This window comes from Carassius auratus, chromosome 46, assembly GCF_003368295.1.
Source record: "Carassius auratus strain Wakin chromosome 46, ASM336829v1, whole genome shotgun sequence".
NCBI lineage: Eukaryota > Metazoa > Chordata > Actinopteri > Cypriniformes > Cyprinidae > Carassius > Carassius auratus.
The window spans coordinates 16241747-16262381 of NC_039288.1; the positions used below are offsets into that span (position 1 = coordinate 16241747).

At 37.0% G+C, this 20635-nt stretch overlaps 1 protein-coding gene across 4 annotated transcripts; it reads left to right on the forward strand.

Moving 5' to 3' along the window:
* Window positions 1-79: 79 nt before the first annotated feature.
* On the forward strand, window positions 80-20602 carry LOC113064384 (DENN domain-containing protein 1A-like). Of its 4 annotated transcripts, XM_026235154.1 has the most exons (24): window positions 80-247; window positions 1552-1616; window positions 4030-4073; window positions 5632-5681; window positions 6484-6603; window positions 6707-6776; window positions 7529-7609; window positions 7746-7799; window positions 8841-8951; window positions 9043-9143; window positions 9650-9695; window positions 9865-9966; window positions 10124-10249; window positions 10424-10525; window positions 11147-11234; window positions 11354-11394; window positions 11504-11575; window positions 11761-11817; window positions 11922-12038; window positions 13049-13135; window positions 13615-13685; window positions 14801-14929; window positions 16401-16683; window positions 17120-20602. In XM_026235154.1, the coding sequence occupies exons 1-24, from the start codon at window positions 231-233 to the stop codon at window positions 18107-18109; spliced, it is 3024 nt and encodes a 1007-aa protein (XP_026090939.1). In that variant the 5' UTR covers window positions 80-230; the 3' UTR covers window positions 18110-20602. The 4 variants fall into 4 exon arrangements, with proteins under 4 accessions (XP_026090939.1, XP_026090942.1, XP_026090941.1 ...); XM_026235157.1 differs by lacking the exon at window positions 14801-14929; XM_026235156.1 differs by lacking the exon at window positions 13049-13135.
* The last annotated feature ends 33 nt before the right edge of the window (window positions 20603-20635 follow it).

Genomic DNA, 20635 nt, shown 5'->3' on the forward strand with positions numbered 1-20635 from the left:
TCGTCGCTGTGTGGGAAATGTAGTTTGGCGTTGCGTCGATCGTTAGCCGGAGACACGCCCAGAAAACTACTACTCCCATAATCCCCCAAGGCTGTAGTACCGTGATCCGCGCGTGGAGACCATGGCGTTCCTGTGCAGAATGTGACGGGGATAACAGGAAATATAACTCCGACAGCGGGTTATTTTTCACGTTATTCTGAAGCAAGGATTGGATTTAAATAGAGAATAAAATGGGCTCTCGTATCAAGTAAGCGTCAATGTCTCTCTCCTCTCCTGTATCACATAACGTTACAGCGTTGTTCTAAATGCGAGTTTTAACCTCCCTAAAGGGCCTGTTTAGACTTGTTGCGAAAGAAAGAGACGGTGCTTTGGGTGTTTATTTTGTTAAATGCATAATTAACGTAGTACTTAATTATGTTTTGATGTGTTATGTTACCTGGATGGTTGTGTATTTGTACAGTACTGTCTTATAGGAGGAGGCACACGAAGTTCATGTCACTGATCATTGTTTACATGTCCTACAGCAATTAATTTGTTAACTTTTTTATGTTAATAAGAAAAAACCTTCACAATATGATCAAACGAATGCATATATATGTAAATGAAAGTAGAAACATATATTTATATGGAGATTTTGGAATCTATTGACAGTGTTTCCAGATCAGTGACACTTACTTGCTTTGGCAATTCAATGCACTTTATGAATAAGACATGATAGAGGCTTGCTGTGGTCACAGTGTTGTTCAGGGTTTAAAATCAGACCGTGATAAGACTGTTTTGGAAACAGCCTGAAGGACAGAACAGAGTCGAGTTTAAACACATTTTCCCTCACTAGTAAAATGCTTAGTACATGCTTCACTTTTACAGCCAGATGATGGAAAAGACATTCAGTGTGTGAAGTTTGTTGATCTTTCTGTTTATAGTCGATAGTAAAGGTATTAGATGCCATGAACTCTCATATTTTTAAGCAATCACTTTTAACAGGTTTACGTTATATGTTAGAGTTGTTCAAATATTATCCTTATTGCATAAAAGCATATAGTAAAATAGTATCGTTATGGATTTATGTCTGTTGTATTTGCTCCAAATTTTATTTGAAATCATTCCTCAAACAGGTTTCTGCAAGACTTGTGAACTACTTTAAAAAGTTTGTTAGTCAGTGTATTATTTTAAAATTACACTCAGCTGCTTTTATTTCCAAATTGCTCAAAATATTAACTTGTGGTTTCTGGTTTGGTAATCTAATAGGAAATTATTTTTGCTACAGTAGACAAGCCTACTTTTTGTGGGGAATGTGACCATATTCAATTCATATCACGTTTTACCTCACATCAGATCATGGTCCCTTACCTGTATGACAAGAGCAATTTAATTACATTTTTCATTTGTTAGCCTGACATTATGACTGGATGCTATTTTTGCAGAAGGCATATGTTTTGCATGCTCACATTTACTACTTTTAAAAGTAAAAGTCATTCTTATTAGTCACATTCCTTAGAGTGTATTCATATTTGACTTCTGACCCTTCAACCTGTGTTATTTCTGTTTCAGAGAGAGCCCTGGGTCACCCTTTGAGGTGTACATGGAAGTGGTGCATTCTGGGACGGCTGGCTCTGGTGAGTCCTCTCACACTGACAATAAGTTAAAGTTTCAGAAACATAATATGCTTCTAAAAATATGCATGTTGCCCACACATCCTTTCTCAGAATGCAGTAATCCACTTTAGTTCTTTTTAATTAGAATTCTGTTTCTTTTACTTCCTTTTCTAGTAGGGAAGATCCAGATTAGAAAATGTAGTTCCGTATATGATAAATCTATAAGGGGACATTAGTCTGGAGTGATTCAAGTTTGTAATGGTTCAATCAAATCAAACAAATATTTAGTGTGTAACCCGTTTCATTTTCTGGTTTGTGATCAATTAGGTCAAAGGCCTGTTGGGTATTCAGTGCATTGGTTAAATCACTTAAATGAACAAACCTACTGGAGTGTTTTATCAGTCCACCAGAAAACCTGTTTATTAGAAACGAGGGCTGTCACTTTTAGTTTGAAAATCGATTGCACAATCGATCTGACCAACCAAAAAAAGTTTCGAAAATGAAAATAGGGAATCGATTTTAACCAAATATGTACACTATTAATTTTAAAAGAATTAAACAATGAAAATATATATATGTAACAAAACTCACAAACAATCAGAAAAAGAAAATAAAGAATTCCCAAAGTGCAGTATGCATTTCGAGAGCTAGACAGAAAATACCAGCAATTTTTCGCGCCTATGAGACCCCTTATGCTGTTTTCGTTCACACCAAACGCGAATAGAGCGTCTGGCGCGAATGATTTCAATGTTAAGTCAATGTAAAGACGCGTTTACACTCATCTGGAGGTCTCGCGGCGCGGTAGACGTGAATTTGCCTCATTCACGCATTTAGTTACAGGAAATGATGGGTTATGAAAAGGACCGTTGCAAGCTGAGAGCGACAGGCTTTTGTGGTGGAAATTGGCAGTAATACCCCCACCTTGCGCAGCTGTAGCCTACCTGAGTGTCCCTGGGACATCAGTGCGGTCGGAGCGCGTCTTCTCAACAGCTGGACATATAGTGAATAAAAAACGCTCTCCTCTGGACCCCGAAAATGTTGATCGACTTGTTTTCCTGTCCAATAAATTTGTAATGGCCCTAGCCTTTAATTATGTCTTCCTAGTGCCAGTGTCAGTTACGTTCAATAAAAAAACACACATGGCCTGTTCTCAAGTCCGTTTAAAGTTTAATTTTTTGAACAGTTGTTTGAAATGGATTGTGACATTATTAAAAATAATCATGGAGATCTTTGTATATAAATAAATGCAGCCGGGTTGAAGCCTGCAGTGATATTTTTCTTTTGTTATGGCAGCCGTCCCCTCTGCACATATATTTTTTGCTGTTTGTTATTCTGCAAGAAACTTCATGCCAATAATTAACTAATATTGCTGACTTGTGCGTTTCCAGCGCTCTCTTTACGTTCGTCCGTTATTTGACGTTGAAAAAGGAAACGTCTTTTTTTGGACATGGAAAATCGATTTTACAATCCATTCAATGAACACTTATGTCTTAAAAATCAAAAATGATTTTTTCACAAAAGTGACAGCCCTACTAGATACCAGACTGCCATGGTAAACACTTCTGATGAATAAATATTATACAAAATATTTTATAATATAAATGTTTTATGTCATTAAAACCTTTGCAAGAGATTTTGCAAGAGGTTTGTTTGAGATATGTTCAAATGTTGGGAAAAAGGAAGAATTTTTAAATAGCTTTTGAAAGAAGTATTTATGCTCACTAAGGCTGTATTTATTTGATAAAAAATATAGTAAAATAATAAATAAAATAATATTTTTATAAATATTATTAGTTTTAAAATCTCAGTATTATTATCAATCAACAGTTAGTGCTTAATATCTTTGTGGAAACTGTAATATAGTGTTTTTTTTTGATGAATAGAAAGTTCAAACAAATGTTATTTTGAAATAGAAATTTTTTATAATATATTTTTTACCGTCACGTTCGATCATTCTAATAATTTTGATTATGAGCTGTTTGAATTCCCCTCATGCAGACCCCTAGACGACTGTTACTTAGGGACCGTATGGTTTGATGATGTCATCAGGAGCAAAGCATCCTGGGAATTTTCTCCTGAGACAAACCCTCCCACAATGTTTACACATCCAGAGTCACATATCCCACTGAAAGAAAGAGGAAACCCTTTCAGAGGGACTGTTGCATACATTTTTGACATTAAATCTGTGAGATAAAATAAAGCTGTTTATTTTACCTGCCATTGCGGTTCGTTTTGAAAATGTGAGTGGGTTAAGGACATGCAAAACTGATGCCTTTTACTTTACATGTTCCTGGTCTTATTATCTAAAACTGTCTGATAATGGAGATAAAGTGGGCTGGCAACATGTGGGGAGACCTAGCTTCTATAGAAAAGCTTTTTCTATCTGTGTGTTTGATTATATAACGCTAAAACATGATTTCTGGGTTATTTTCAGGACCAGAGGTACGAAGGAGTTTCCCCGACACATACGCTGACCAGGTTTGCACTTCATTATCTGTTCTGTCTCTCTCTACGGATTTTGGGGTGGGGATCTCTTAATTGTTGTTCACCTCAGTGATAATGCAGTGAGCACCAACAAAATAATACATAGTTCAACATAAAGTGTAAAGTCCTCGCTAGCTGCTATATGTTTTGCGTTGAGGTGATACTTGAGGCTCGATGTGCTGCCGGTGATATGCGAACGCTAGTTGGTGCTTCAGTATAATCGGTCCGCCGAAACTCATCCAGTGAGAAACGTTCCTCGGTGCAAAAATAAGTTATTAAAAACGCGGGAAATTTTTTTTTCTGTAATTAATTAATCTTAGTTAACGCGTTATTTTTTGTGTAATTAATTAATCTCAATTAACGCGTTAAAGTCCCGGCCCTAGAAATAACATTATTTATTTTAATGCATTTATTTTTAATGTCTTGTTGACCCTAAACTTTTGAAGGTGGTTTTATTTTATAAAAATGTTAAAGGTGCTGTATATGTTTTTGACTCTACTAAAGAATAAAAATGTCATAATATGTTTGCAGATATTTAAGAAAAAAGTTCAACATATTTGTTTATCTGAACAAATACCACAGTCAGTTATTCTCCTTTGAAAATGTGCTTTCTGGGCCGGTTTGTCAGTCTCTGTTTTGGTTTGTAAAACCCGCCCACTGCCAGTTTACCCAATTATATTTCGGCACCCTGGGTTGCCACATGCTGTATTTAATTTCAATCTTGGAAGTTGGCAAATGACAGGGGCAGAGCCTCAAAGTAAAGTGCAGCAACAACAGTTTCAGTGTTTATTCCTACTCCGATTTCGTTATAGTGTTGGCCCGATTGGAATTAAGAGCAAAGGTCTGTTTAAATGCCAACGGGAGCTGCATTTGAATTACGGTTGTTTTTTTCCTAGTTGTAGTTATGTTCACATTCGAGTGATGCCTTTTGAAAACTTTAGAATCAGCTGTAGGACGGGATTTGTGCTGAACGCGGAGACTTCCGCCACTTAATATGTTTGTGTGGAAACACGAAAATGTACCTATGTTCCGCACACAAAATATTGCATTCGGTCATTCGGTACACACGTGCACCATACGAAAGCCCTGTACCGAAACGGTCCGGTACGAATACACGTACCGTTACATCCCTAGTGTGTAGGTATAACTAAAACAGATTTGTATATCTGTCCACTCTATATACCTGTTGATTGCGTTTTCAGAAACCCTCTCAGCTCACGTGTACAGACGCAGCTTTACTCACCCTGATTGTTGGGTCCAGTGGTCCCAGAAGACACTCTGGGTGTCGTATCCAGCAGTGAAGCTCTGTAATCTGGGCTGTGTCCCCTCCCTCTCCTCTGTCGTGCTATTGTTAGGGATTATCCCTAACTCCTGACACAGATGAGGGCAGGAAAACACAGACACTTACTTACACTCACCCCTGTGTGTGCATAGTCCAGCATAGTCCCTCACGCATACACAGTTTGTCTGTACCTGGTGGTCTTTTGTGCGAATGAAGCTAATGGTTATGTTTCAGTGTGTGAATTCATTCTTTCTCATAATCTGTTTTCAGAAAACGCTACAGACTATCCCAAAGTTTTGTTTCCCCTTCAATATGGACAGGTAATGTTACAATCTTTAATCAAGTCAAGTCATCTTTATTTATACAGCGAATAATTCACGCAAAAATGAAAAGTTGCTGGAAAGTACTTGTCTTCAGGCCATCCAAGATGTAGATGTAGTTTGTTTCTTCAGGTTTGGAGAAATGTAGCTTTACATCACTTGCTCACCAATGGATGATCTGCAGTGAATGGGTGCCGTCAGAATGAGAGTCCAAACAGCTGATAAATACATCACAATAATCAACAAGTAATCCACACCACTCCAGACATCAATTAACGTCTTGTGAAGCGAAAAGTGTGTTTGTTTAAACTTTATACCATCGATTTTGTTCATAATCCACAATAACATTTCCTCCAGTGAAAAAGTCCATCTCCTGTTGTCCTCTCACATCAAAATCAACCAATTGTCTTAGAAATGGTTTGGACTCTTTTCACTTGTAAACGGTGCACGATTTCTCTCCTGATTCAGATGAGGCATCGATTTGTACCACACAGCCAAACTTTTCACTTCACAAGATATTAATTGATGGACTGGTTTGGAGTGGATGATTGTGATGTTTTCATCAGCTGTTTAAAAACAAGTTCAGTTATAGTTCAGCTATAGAAGCAGTTCTACTGAACTTGACTCAAATACTGTCTAGTGTCTTTATTCAGCTGTAAAGCAGCTCTACAGAAAACAATAGTCACCATTCAGCTCAGTTCATTTTTTTTGTCGTCAAATCACTTTCATTTGATTCCAGCATCTCTTGAACCTTCATTTTATAAGTTCGAATCAGAATTTTGTCTTTGACCCTGTCTTTCAGTAAAGCAGTGGGCCAGGTGGGGCAGAACTTCACGTTTGTTCTGACGGATATCGAGAGTCAACAGCGCTTCGGTTTCTGCCGGCTCTCTTCGGGAGCTCAGAGCTGCCACTGCATCCTCAGGTACAGATTGTTGGTATACTGTTTTTTTCAAATGGACTTGTTTTTGTCATCCACCTTCTTCAGATCAGTTTAATCTAATTGTAGTCAAACTGTCTCTGTTTAGCTACTTGCCCTGGTTCGAGGTGTTTTACAAGCTGCTGAATATCCTGGCAGAGTATTCAACCAAAGGACAGGTCGGTGGTGCATGAATGACAACCACACTCGTATGTCACTGTGTCTTATACACGCAGATGTACACATACATATTTAATTAGCAATGTGAATAGGATTTATTGCTGATTTCATACTTTAATATAAATTCTAAAATTACAATTACCTTTAACCTGAATATAAAAGTACAGTTTTTTATTTATTTATTTATTTTTTATATATACAAATATTTCCCTAGGACAAAAGTGTTTTTCCCCCTCCAGATTTACAGTTTGGTTAGAAGTTTGGGGTCAGTATGATTTAATTTTTTATATGAAAGACATTAATGTTTTTAATTAGCAAGGACAAATTCTATTTATCAAAAGTGATAGTAAAGATATTTATATTCTTATAAAATATATATATTTTTTAATTCCTGGAATTTTTTTTTATCAAAAAAATAAAATAAAAATACTAATTACAGAAAAAAAAATTCTATCTTGATAATATAAAATGAAAATATATTAAAACAAAAACCCTGGTGAGCAGAAGATACTTATCTCAAAAACATTACACAATCTAATCAACCCCAAACTTAAAAGTAGTGTAACACAAAATTTCCTCTGAAGAGATTTTTCAGCTGTCCGACCTCAGACGTGTAGCAAGGTCATGAATGCGTGCCTATAATAATGATGTTGCATTGATTATTCGTAGTGATTTAACATCTTATCGTTTATATAGGATAAAATCTGCATGTGAGACTTACTGTTTTAATTTGTTTGTATTTGTGTTACAGGACAGTCAATGGAGATCGTTGTTAGAGTGTCTTCACACGTTAAACATCCCTGATCCTGGAGTGCCTGTGCATTTGAGTGTGGTAATATACAGTAATACACACTCAATATACACATATGACGCTTGCATCAGAAAAGATGATCATATTACAATCAATTTATTGTATAAAGCTAATTACATTTCTCTCTCTCTCTCCTTATCTGTCCCTCTTTCTTTAGCATTTGTTTTTCACAGTGCCTGATCCTAGGGAATTGCCCAGTATACCTGAAAATGTAAGTCTGGCTTATTACCTTGACCCTGTTAGTCACAATGTAGAAATTACCTATTTATCCACAACTATTCGGATGTGATTAGTGATAATTTAAACTAAGGACGTCTGAGACTTCAGGTTTAAAGGTGCAAAGAACTGAGAAATCAAAAGTTCCCATATAACAGGTCAATGTATAAAAAAAAATTCAAAACGGTGCTGTTGTGTCATGTCACAAAACAATTTAATGTCTGGGATTTGTTTTATCAATCTGTGCCACATCCAGTGTAGACAGAATCTGCGATTTATAACCAAGTCTCTAGTCGCGTTGCGCCGCTTGCGTCAGCTGTAAACACTGGGTACAATTAGCCAAGAGCTCCAGATTGTGTCGGTGAAACACTGTTTGTTTGTTTGCTTGCTTTATTTTGCTACGGATTAATTTTTAAACAAGACAGTGTGATGCAGGCTTTTCAGAGAGACCAAAAGTAAATTATGATTGTGGCCTGCCACAAATAAATCAATGTGTGGGAAACCCTGGACTTAATTGGATCCAACAGTAATGTTGCTTTTACCACGACTGCATTGTCTGTTCCAGACCATTTAATATATATATACTGAGTATTTATACATTTTAACCAAAATGATTCATGTTGTTTCCAGAGTATGTCACAGAAGCGTCCAACTGTTATTTTAATAAGGGAAACTGTTAGCTAGTCATAGCTGTTGTTGTTAACTTGCTCATCTTAAATGCGCCCACGCCTGTATAAAAATAAAAAAACAACAACCAGACAATTCTGCAGAGAGGCTTAAAAAAACAGGATAGAAAATAGCCTATTACTTCTTAGTTATGTTTTTTATTTTTATGTAAACTCACACTAACATTATAAGTGAACCTCGAGGAACTTAAAATAATAAAAAATGCGGTTTATGAACCCTTTAGAATGATTCAAAATTGTCTGTGAAAATCAAGTTTACCTAGTTAAATTCAAGGCAATTCAACTAGTTGTCATCAATCCATATAACATATTACAAATAACATGACTTGATTCTTTTTATGTATTTACAGAGAAATCTGACGGAGTATTTCGTAGCAGTGGATGTGAATAACATGCTGCATCTATATGCTAGCATGCTGTATGAAAGACGAATCCTCATTAGCTGCAGCAAGCTGAGCACTGTGAGCATCATCTCTACGATTATCTTTCTCTCTATTGTTGGTTGTTTTTTCTCGTTTTAGAGATATTAATAAACCTTCTTCTCCCTCTCAGTTAACGGCATGTGTTCATGGTGCAGCAGCCATGTTGTATCCCATGTACTGGCAGCATGTTTACATTCCAGTACTGCCACAGCACTTATTAGAGTACTGCTGGTGAGAACACACACATTCTCATATATACATACTTGAGAAGGACCTTATATTTCTTTTGTTTTAAAATTGTTGCTAACCAATTTTTTTTATATTACAAAAATAGGCATTATTTTGTCCAGTTATGAACAATTATTTGCTCATAAGACTGTCCTCACAAGTTAAAGGAGGATTTAATATGTTTACAAAGGTTTGATTAAATGTATAAAAATAATTATATATTAAGATTAAGAATTGTTCATTCTGGAGTTGCTTATTCATATTTATTGAAAAGGAAAGAGAATCCAGTTTGTAATTTATGTAAGAAATTGAGTTTAAAGCATCTTCTAAAAGAATGTCCATTTTAAATGATATTATATATATTTTTTAGTTAGTATATTAATGTACAGATTTAAAAAGGTTTCTTCTGGAACAATTTTAGAATTTTAAGTACCATGTATGTAAAATAATCATATATTTAATACATTTTAAAAGCCATAAATTATGAAATATTGTTTGTTTGTTTTTAGCGCTCCAATGCCATACCTGATCGGAGTGCATTCCAGTCTTATGGAGGTGACTGATTGCTTTATTTTATTTTACCTTAACTGCATATTCATATTTTTCTGTGCTACAGATTCATATTTCAATCACAGCGCTGTTTTATTGAGTTACGTGTAGTGTAGTCAACTTCTAGGATGTATTTAGAATTGTTTGTATGTGTTTGTGTTTGTTGTCGTAACAGAAGGTGCGAGGTATGGCTCTAGATGATGTGGTACTTCTCAATGTAGACACAAACACCCTTGAAACGCCATTTGATGACCTACAAAGCCTTCCTAATGATGTGGTGAGTAAATAAGCATAAATACGACCTGCTCAAATCTCCAAAAAGTCTTATTTGTTTTGGGCATGGTGTTGATATTGATTTTTCGGTGATGATCTGATATGGAAATATATTTATAATGGTCAATTAAGTGATATGTGTGTGTGTGTGTGTGTTTTAGGTTTCATCTTTAAAGAACCGCCTAAGAAAAGTTTCCTCGACGACAGGAGACGGAGTGGCCAGGGCGTTTCTGAAGGCACAGGCAGCTCTGTTTGGCAGTTACAGGAATGCACTACAAATTGAACCGGTGAGAGTTTGAAGTGTTGATGTGCTTATGGTTCGGACTCAAATGTTGGTCATAAATGTTGGCTCTGAGCATATAAACATGCAGGGTAACTGTGAGAGTCTAGTGGACAGTCCGTGTAAAATGCTCAGGAATGAAGCTGCATGTTTTTGACTTCCCATGTGTCTAAATGTTCAGGAGGAGCCAATCACATTCAGTGAGGAAACGTTCATCACGCACCGATCCAGCACAATGAGACAGTTTCTACAGAATGCTATCCAACTACAGTTATTTAAACAGGTATTACACAAATATTAACCTAACTATCTAAATGAGAGTATACAATAGACCTTTATTGTTTTTATATAACACTAATTATAAATACAGCTTCAAATAAATATTCCTTCTTTTAGTCTATGCACTGATAATATAATTTGTTTTATAAAACTACAGCTTTTTTTCTGTTTCTAGTACAATTCATGCATATTAAGGCGCTTATTTTGTTAGTGTTATATCAGAACCTTTTTTAACAACATCAGACTTCAGTGTTGCTATTGTTAACTAAAGCTATAAAAAAATCCTTTTTGGTGTACTGAAGCTGAAATAAGTTTAAAGGGATACTCCACCCCAAGAGAAAATGTTGAAGCTAACAAAGTTGAAATCCCATAAATGTTGAAATAAAGTAATATTTAAACTATTTTAAATAAATAAAAATGGCAAAAGCACACAACCAAATTACTAAAAAAAACAGAAAAAAGTTATACAAATATATTATGCTAAAATATATGAATAATACTGCTTTACGTGTACTGTATTCATTTTACAATCAGACACAGAGCTTTTGTCAATCAGTATTACAGTGGTTCCTTTCACGGTGTGTGACACCTACATAAAGATCATTGCTTAAATGTGTGTTTACAGTTTATAGACGGGCGTCTGGAACTGTTGAACTCTGGTGAAGGGTTCAGCGATCAGTTTGAGGAGGAGATCAACATGGGAGAATATGCTGGTAAGAGACCTTAAATTTGTCTGTATATTTATTGTAAAGCTATTAAATGCATGTTATTCTGTGTTATTGCTGTTTTTACATCCACTCTTCTCTGTGAATGTTTCCTATTTGTGTTACAGGCAGTGATAAGACATATCATCAGTGGCTTTTCACAGTGAAGGTGAAGTTTCTTGATTTTTGTGTGCTGGATGATTTGGACTGATTCTTTGTGTGTTTGCTTAGGAGCTCTTTCTCAGATTGATGATGTCTTTTTCACCTTTGGCTTATAGAAAGGCAGTGGGGCCATTTTAAACACAGTGAAGACTAAGGCAAATCCTGCGATGAGGACCGTTTACAAATTTGTATGTATCCATGTGTAAACACTTTCTTTCTCATTTCTCTATCTGTGAGTGAATTCTTGTTTCGTCTGTGTGAGAGTTTCTACTGTTTTTTTTCTGTTTTTTTGGGGGTCTAGTTTCTCTTTCTTTTCTATGAGAGATTTCTCTGTGCTTTCTGTGTAAGGAATCTTCTCATGTTTCTTCTACAGGCCAAAGACCATGCCAAGATGGGCATCAAAGAAGTCAAGAGTCGACTCAAACAAAAGGTGCTTATACAATCACCCACCCAAAACAAAATTATTGTATTGTATATTGTATGTACATACATTTTTTATTTATAATGTGCAAACAACTGTGTACTGACTTGCAGGAGCTTACAGAGAATGGTTACTCAGAAGAGCCTGGCTCCACCCAAATCCCCTCCACACACAGCAAAGACTCCCTCACCTGGGACCAGAGACAACCAATCACAGTGCACTTTGGACAGGTGGGTGTGGGGAATTAGAACTGTTTTGGAAATTACAAAGTTTCTGCAAAGAACATTTACATAGTATGAATTATCAGTCAGATGATACAGGTCATTGGTGCAATGGACATGTCTGTATAGTTATCATGGCCACTTCAAAATAATGTAATAATTACCTAATTATCCAAATTAGATTTTTGAAATGAGCTTCTCGTCTACAAAAAGCGATTAAAATTTAAAACACTGCGGTGTGCAACATTGTTACTGACTTCCTTTTGTTGTATTTATATATTTCCATTTATATTTATATGCATTAATGAATTTATTTTCACAGATACATTTTAATGTTTTTCAATATGTGATAAAAGCTTCAGCAATTACCGTGATATGAAGCTTTGATATTGTCACATGCCTGTTTCTTATGTATGTTAAATGGAAAGTGTTTTGAGATGGACATAGTAATTAGGATTCAGTCCATGTGTCGAACTGTGAAAAGGGATAGTTCACCCAAAAAGGAAAATTATGTCATTAATGACTCCCCTTCATGTCGTTCCAAACCAGTAAGACCTCCGTTCATCTTCGGAACACAGTTTAAGATATTTTAGATTTAGTCCGAGAGCTCTCAGTCCCTCCTTTGAAGCTGTGTGTACGGTATACTGTCCATGTCCAGAAAGGTAATAAAAACATCTTCAAAGTAGTCCATGTGACCTCAGAGGGTCAGTTAGAATTTTTTGAAGCATCAAAAATACATTTTGGTCCAAAAATAGCAAAAACTATGACTTTATTCAGCATTGTCTTCTCTTCCAGGTCTGTTGTGAGACCATTCAAAACACTGCAGTGTAGTGATATCCGATTCGCGAACGAATCATTCGATGTAACCGGATCTTCTTGAACCAGTTCACCAAATCGAACTGAATCGTTTGAAATGGTTTTTCCTTTTTGGGTGAACTAGCCCTTTAATTTTTAGGAAGTGTGCGAGAGAAGTCATGTTTTCACAGATAAAAGTGTGTGTGTATGTATGTTTGGAGCAGACTGAGCAGTCACGTTCCCCACGGCCCCCTCGGCCACAACGTCCCCCTCCCCCCCATCCCTCCAAAATACAGCACATCACACGACCAGTGAGTACAGCACTCTCATCCTGACCTCTGACCTGTCAAACTGAGCTCAAATATTCCCCTCTGCCCTGACTGCTGCACTGGAGTGTGTTATATATGTGTGTGTTCTGACAGGATACTGTTTGTATGGGTGTGGGTATGTGTGTATTTACATACCTGTGATCTAACTTCAGTTGTTTTTCCTACAGATTAATGCTCACTCACACACAAAGCGAGTTTGTCATGTGTGTTTGCACTTACTTTTCTACCGCACAAACTTTTTTCCTCTGGTTTAAAGGGTGCTTTATACTGTCAGCCATTCTTAAGTTCTTGGATACCACATTTCTGCTAACATTTGACAGGTTCTTGACCTCTGACCCTTGCTGTCTGAAAGGAGCAATTGACTTCTGGCTTAAAAGTGACTGCGGTGATACCTACAAAGATTTTACAAATCCAGAGACACTAGTATGCTGTTTAGAACATGTGTTTGCGTGTGTTTGCAGGCTCGGCCTCCTCGGCCTGTGGTGGCAAAGAGACCACGCGGTAACATTGGCATAGAGGGAAGCCCTGAACAGTAAGACTTAAACACTTAACCTTTCTGCAATTGCAAAACACAAACTAATGGACAATGGTCTTTGTGTTTCTTTCTATGGAAAATTTATTTTGCATTCACGGCAGATTTTATTTTTGTTCAATGACTGCTAAACTGTATATTTGTCCATTCAGAATAAGAGTGAACTGGTAAGAAACACAAACAACTGGATGAGAGAAAACTTAAAATAGAATACAGCATGCTATATTGTAGCTATGCATGTTAACTAAATTATTTAAGAAAAAATTACTTTGATTGCAGATTGGTAATAATATATAAATGTAATATTTTATTGTTGTATCAGTGTTTCTCTTGTTGTTAGGTTGATTGTTTACATTTGTAATAAACTATTTCACAGAACATTTTAGCCAATCTTAAATAAAGAGAATGAAAAAATTCTAACTCAAATCTATTTTAAAAAAAATATTTGTTTGATTTATATCAGTGTAATAAGTGGGATAATGTTCAGCCAACCGATCATTATTATATAATAAAATCCCACTTTTTGAAGCCTCCTCTACTTCCGGGAGCTGATATCCTTTTATTTTTCAGTAGTGGGTGATACTGTTTTTTAGTATTATTTTTATACTATAATAGTTTTTTTTATTAATATTTTGATTTAGTTTTTATTTAAGTTAAGTTAAGTTTAATGTCTGCTGACTCTATGTACTTTTGCCATTTTTATGAACTTATGTTTTAAAAAAATATTTAGATATATTAAAAAAAAAATATTTAAGTTTTAGTTTTGTTTTTATTTCAGTCAGTAATTTAAGTACTTTAAGCATTTAAACCTAATTTGTTAAACTTCTAGTAGGTTGCCAAACAACATAAAAAAATACCTATGAATACCTCAAATGCCTATGATATACAAATCAGCACAGTAAAAATATTGTGGTCTTGAATAAGTGATTGCATGTCTCACCAACTCTTCTTTTTCTCCTTCACTCTTGTGTTTTCTCTTTCACACTGGGATGGTCATTTTTGTGATTGTGTGTTTGTGTGTGGTTACACCCTATACTTGGCCTTTCTGTCTCCAATTTGTTTACGCTTTCTTTTTTTGTTGCTGTTGTGCTTTTCTGTATGTCCTGACACTATAGTTACATGCGTCCAACCTGTCACTATACAGTGTTTCTGTGCGAGGACTCTTCGGGTGATGAGCTCTCTCAGGATGATGACTCCATTGCTGCTTTTCCTGAACACTTCCTGCTTTCTGCTCCCTTTGAATGGTCTCTGTTCAAGTGTTTTTCATCCTTGATCTCGCTAATGATCATTAATCATAAAGTGAATATTTGATTACCTTTTCACATACTGTGCCCGCAATAAGTTTTTGGACACTAGAAATGTATAGATGCCATTGCATTAGATAACAAAATATCAAACAAAGTGGAAAAATTAAATATACTGATTCTGTTCAAAACACATTCTAGTTGTGGAACTAATCTATAGTACAGTAGAACAAATTTGTAAGTATAAATTGCATTGACTGTACACAGAGAGACCCCAGGGCTTGGTGCTTGGACACCTAATCATATGCCAGTGTTCCCCTAGCTGACCCTGCTTGTACCTTCTTGTACAAACGATTGTTAAATTGCCATTTATAATTCACTTGAACACAAATTTTGCGTATCTCTAGTAGATGGCATACTACACATCCCACACTTCTTGCTACGTGACACAAGGGCATACTACATTCTGGATTTTAAAATTCACATTGCATAAAACGTTGTGACTGCAGTACCTGCCGTGTATTTCGAATTTGCACTACATTACATATGGCATACTATAATGCATACAGCACTACATATTGTGTCCTAGTAGAAGCTATATACTGCTTGCTGCATAGAGCATAGTGTGTGATAAAGTGCATCAGAATGTTAGCGTTTCTGAATGGATCAGCGTAAACAGCCCTGTGAAACAAAACACTGCCCCCTAGAGCTCTGAAATAACTGTTCAAAACACATTCTAGTTGTGGAACTAATCTATAGTACAGTAGAACAAATTTGTAAGTATAAATTGCATTAACTGTACACAGAGAGACCCCAGGGCTTGGTGTTTGGACACCTAATCTTCTGCCAGTGTTCCCCTTGCTGACCCTGCTGCATAGGCTGTTAAAGATGTTCGTGTAATCCAGAATTGGCCAGCATGTTTGCCTCCAATAACAAAGTACTTGAAACTAAAAATTATTTTGTACCTGAGCATGTCATATAGCTCCCTCTAAACTCTTGTCATCTCTAAATTTCTCATGCACGTACTATTGAAGTTCTGCAAATAATCCAGAATACGGCAAAGTATTTGGTTCTGAATAAGGCGCAAAGAGCAATTCGTTATCTAACGCAGTGAAAAACAAATTTTCAAGTGTCTGAATACTTTTTGGGGCTACTGTTCACCATAATATTTAGTTGCGCTGTGGCTTTTTAGATTTGTCTTTAATGCTGTCTTTTATTGCATCAGTTTTATTGCATGGCTAGATTTAATCAATATAATGTCTTAGCCTAAGGCATGCAACAGCTTATTTATGTAAAGTTATATTCATTGTTTTGTTGATCAAATCTGCCCATTTCAACAGCTCTTCATCTAACATGAAAATTATAATGTGTTTTTGTACTTGTTTGTGCATGTGTTGTGCTTGTGCTTGTTTGTGTGTTTTTGTGGCGTGGATGTTGTGTGCATGTGTTTTTATTTGCATATGTGACTCAGGCCCCAGCCATACAGGTCTTTGAAAGAGGCGGAGCTTGTGGAAGAAGGTGAAGAGGTTCGGGAGTGCTTCCAAGGTAACACTGCTCCGTCCAGCCCTGTCCTAGACAAGTTCTCTGACCTGAGCCTGTTGCAGGATGCTTTCCGTACTCAGCAGGGCGAGCCAGAATGTACCAATACCACAAATACCACAAAATCCTCTAACAGCACACGCTCTACACTCAGTTCTGCCAGAAGTTTGGAGGAGCTACGAGCAGACCCACAACATGCCAACTTCAACTACCAGGTTAGATTGTGCTGCAAAGTGTTTGGGAGTGACGGCAACATGCACAAAAGAATCCCATAAATCAATTCCCAGTTTCCCAACTTTGTTCCTTGAGGCACACCAAAAATAAACATTTTTGAACTCTTTGTATTCAAACGCCTGGTACAACTGCTCCTTAGCAGACTTCAGGATCTGAAATGAATGGGTCAGATAAGGGAGACATCCAAAATTGATTTTGCTGTGTCTCCAGGATCATGTTTGAGAAACTCTGCGCTAAATTATTATTCCACTTGTAGGGACACTGCCAAACTCATGTTTTGTTATCTCACTTTTAGGAATTGATTGTGGTTGTCACTCTCGCAATCACCCAAACTATAGGTGATCAGAATGGGTTTAAGTTTATTGCTGTACATGGCCTCTATCTATTTAAAACTTGTTTTAATTGTCTGTTCTCCAGCCGATGGATCTTACTTCTGGTGAGCGCACACGCACATTCCCTGGTCTTAAAACCACCAATCCATACAACAAGCTCTGGAGCCAAAGAGATGTCCCGTCCACATTGCTTGGCCAAGAGTCACCTTCCTGGGAGACACCTCTCTCCATGCCACCCTTGGAACCCCCTGAGGCACAGCCACCCAGCATAGAGAGTTCAAATCCTAGTGCAGAGAAGACCGAAGGGGCTTGTATCACAATCCCTCGTCCCCAAGGTCGAAAAACACCCGAACCAGGTGCAGTTCTATCACCAGCTGTGACCCTTCTGCGTGGGGTTAAACCAGCTAGTGAAAAGGAGGGAGGAGTGTCTGCTGGAGGGCAGGAGTTTCGGCAAGCACTGAACATATCTCCTCACTCCCAATCACAAACTCAGGCAGACTTGTTGAAGCCCAGTGAGCCAAACAAGGGACAGGACTTGCTAAGCTTGTTGGACCCTCTGTGCGGAGCAACAAAGAACGAGTCCACCCCACCCCTTTCTAAACCCCCTATACCTCCTCGACCCAACCTCCCAAACTTGCCTGCCTTCCCCCCTTCAGTATCACTAAACCCCTTTACCCAACCACCCCAGTACCAGCCACAAAGGCATTATAGTCCTGTTATCCCAGGTAACCCTTTTGCCCAAGCATACATGCCTCGCCCAGGTGCCAACTACTTCTCCACCTCTGCCCACCCATTCTCAGTATTTGGTCAGACATCTGCTGTGGGTGTGACCCCAACCGGAGGGTCATGGCCAATTGGACATGTTCCTCCATCCTCCAATAGTAGCGGGTCTCTTTCAACCCTCTTAGACTCACCTGCTCCGGCTTCTCTGGCCCAGTCTGCGCAAGTTTCTGCAGATGAACCCCTTGACCCATTCAGTGACCTTCTTACTATGGCAACAACACCAACAGTAATGGCCACGCCCCCCAAAAAGAAGGTAGAGGATTTGCGAAGAAGGTGGGAAACTTTTGACTAGCTCTGCCCTCATCTTTCCTCTGCTGCTGCTACCAACCAGTGAGGGTCTGAAAATTTAGAGCCAGTGGGTATTTAAGACTGTGCCACCTAGTGGCCTGAAAGCACTGTTGGACATTTTTCTTTCAGAGATGCTTTTTTTTTTGCGCCTAGCTCACACTTAGCCTTATGCACACATGCTAATGATGTGTTTCCCATAGCATCTGGATGAACAGTTTCGTTCCAATAGCAGCAAGATTAACACTGAAAAAACATATTAGCTGGATAACACTGTATTTTCTGTAGCTAGTGTAGTCTAGTTTCCATAAGGATCGAACTACAGTACTAAAGATACCACACAGTAAGTGACCCAAGTCCTACATTAGCAATTAGACTGGCATTTTTGCTTTTATGGCGGTTACTGCATGAACAGTCAGTGCCAGTTTTATAAGAACTTTTTTTTTTTTTTATCCTACACATTAATTCAAAATGACATACACTAGTGTCCACCTTCTTGTACAAATGATTGTTAAATTGCCATTTATAATGCACTTGACACATATTTTGCGTATCTCTAGTAGATGGCATACTACACATCCCACACTTCTTGCTACGTGACATAAGGGCATACTACATTCTGGATTTTAAAATGCACATTGCATATAACGTTGTGACTGCAGTACCTGCCGTGTATTTCGAATTTGCACTACATTATTTATGGCATACTATAATGTATACTGCACTACATATTGTGTCCTAGTAGAAGCTATATACTGCTTGCTACATAGAGCATAGTGTGTGATAAAGTGCGTCAGAATGGGTCAGCGTAAACAGTCCTGTGAAACAAAACACTGCCCCCTAGAGCTCTGAAATAAGATTTTAGAGGACAAAAATGCAGTATGCATTTGATGAATTATATGTGATGAATGGCTTCACTGGTACTGGCTTTACTTCTGGTTTTGCTTGCCTGTGTGTCAGTCCAAAAGTAATGGGTCTTCTGGAACAGGGTTCTGTTCGGTTTCAAAATAGTTTAGTTTAGATGCTAATTGTCCATTTGCTTTGATTTGATGTTGAAGTTCTCTCATTTTATTCTGAGCATCACATGATAGACTTATAGCTTTCATAAAGCAAACAGTCACCACCCTTCTTTTTAGCACTACCCTTTCCATTTAATCTGCTACTGCCGTGCGAGCTGTATTATGGGTATTTATTCTAAGAGCTGTTTTGTGCTTTTTAAACATACATACTGCTATAAAGTGTGTTAAAATGAGACCTAACTCTTTAACAGTTGGTTTTCTCATAATGGACTCTGCCTGTTTTCTTTATTTATATATACAATCTTTGTTTCATGCCATTTATTTAGGTATATTTTTGTCTGAGACAAGTAGGAGAACACTGTTTGTGCAAATCTTGACATGGAAAAGAATTGTGTACAACCAAACGCTCAAATCCAAAAGAAATATGTTTTTGTCCATGTCATTGATCATCAGGGAGTGAACTGGTGTCTCTTCTTCTCTGGTTTTGTTGTATTTAAAATATGAAATAATGTTATTTGTGTTATTAAAGTGTTCTTGAACATCTCTATCCACCCTGTAGAGCTGTTAAAAGTTCACCTTTCGAATTTGGCCTTAAATGAGTGTGTGTGCGCGCGCGCGTGTGTTATGTGTGTAAATTGAGAGCTGTTTGTTGTGTATTCTTACTGCATGGGTTGTTTATGGTGTTTTGTTTTAAATTTTGTCTTAATGTTAAAACGATGATTTATACATCACCTGGTAGGTTAAAATGTTATTGGTGAAAGCACACACTGTCTTTGGTCAGTAATTCCTACTGAAAGTTTAAAACAAATTCAGTGGAAATGGAAGCTTATACACCATTACAGAATAGACTGAGTGGACCTGCACTGGATTACAAGGAACTTCTAGGACTTCTCTGAAATGCGTATGAGCATATTGAAGTGCACCTGTGTAACAGAAAACAACTTTAAATGTTAAAATTAAAACGAGGCATTTATTTTTTTTCAGCAATCATCAAATGACCTGAAGCTGAGATATATATTTTTTTCTATACAGAGATTTAATTGACAAGACATCCCAATTTGTTTAGGTTTAAAAGTTGTTCTGAATGAAGTATTGTAGATGCACATGAGGCCCATCACTGAATGTGACTATTCTGAGACCGAAAAAGTGTCAAACTATAATCTAACATGTATGGGTTAAACAGGGTTTGAAATTAAGACTGGAAATATGTATTTAACAAACATTGTTGGTCCTATTTTGACAGTATCCTTTAAGGTTTAGATATCTCAGCTTGAATGGTAGGAGAGTGCAGCTTCGGCAAGGTGGAACTATCCAGACGTGTTTCTGATTTGTAAAATACAATTTTCTCTTGGAATGTATCCTAATGTGAACTTATATTCAGTTGTTATCGTCTTGTTCTTTTAAAAAAATATTTTTAATTATTATTATTTGGATGTTATCATTTGTGTTTGCCATAATTAAAAACTCAGTATATATATTCATTTGAAAGTGGTGAGTTTGAGATTTGTTTTGCT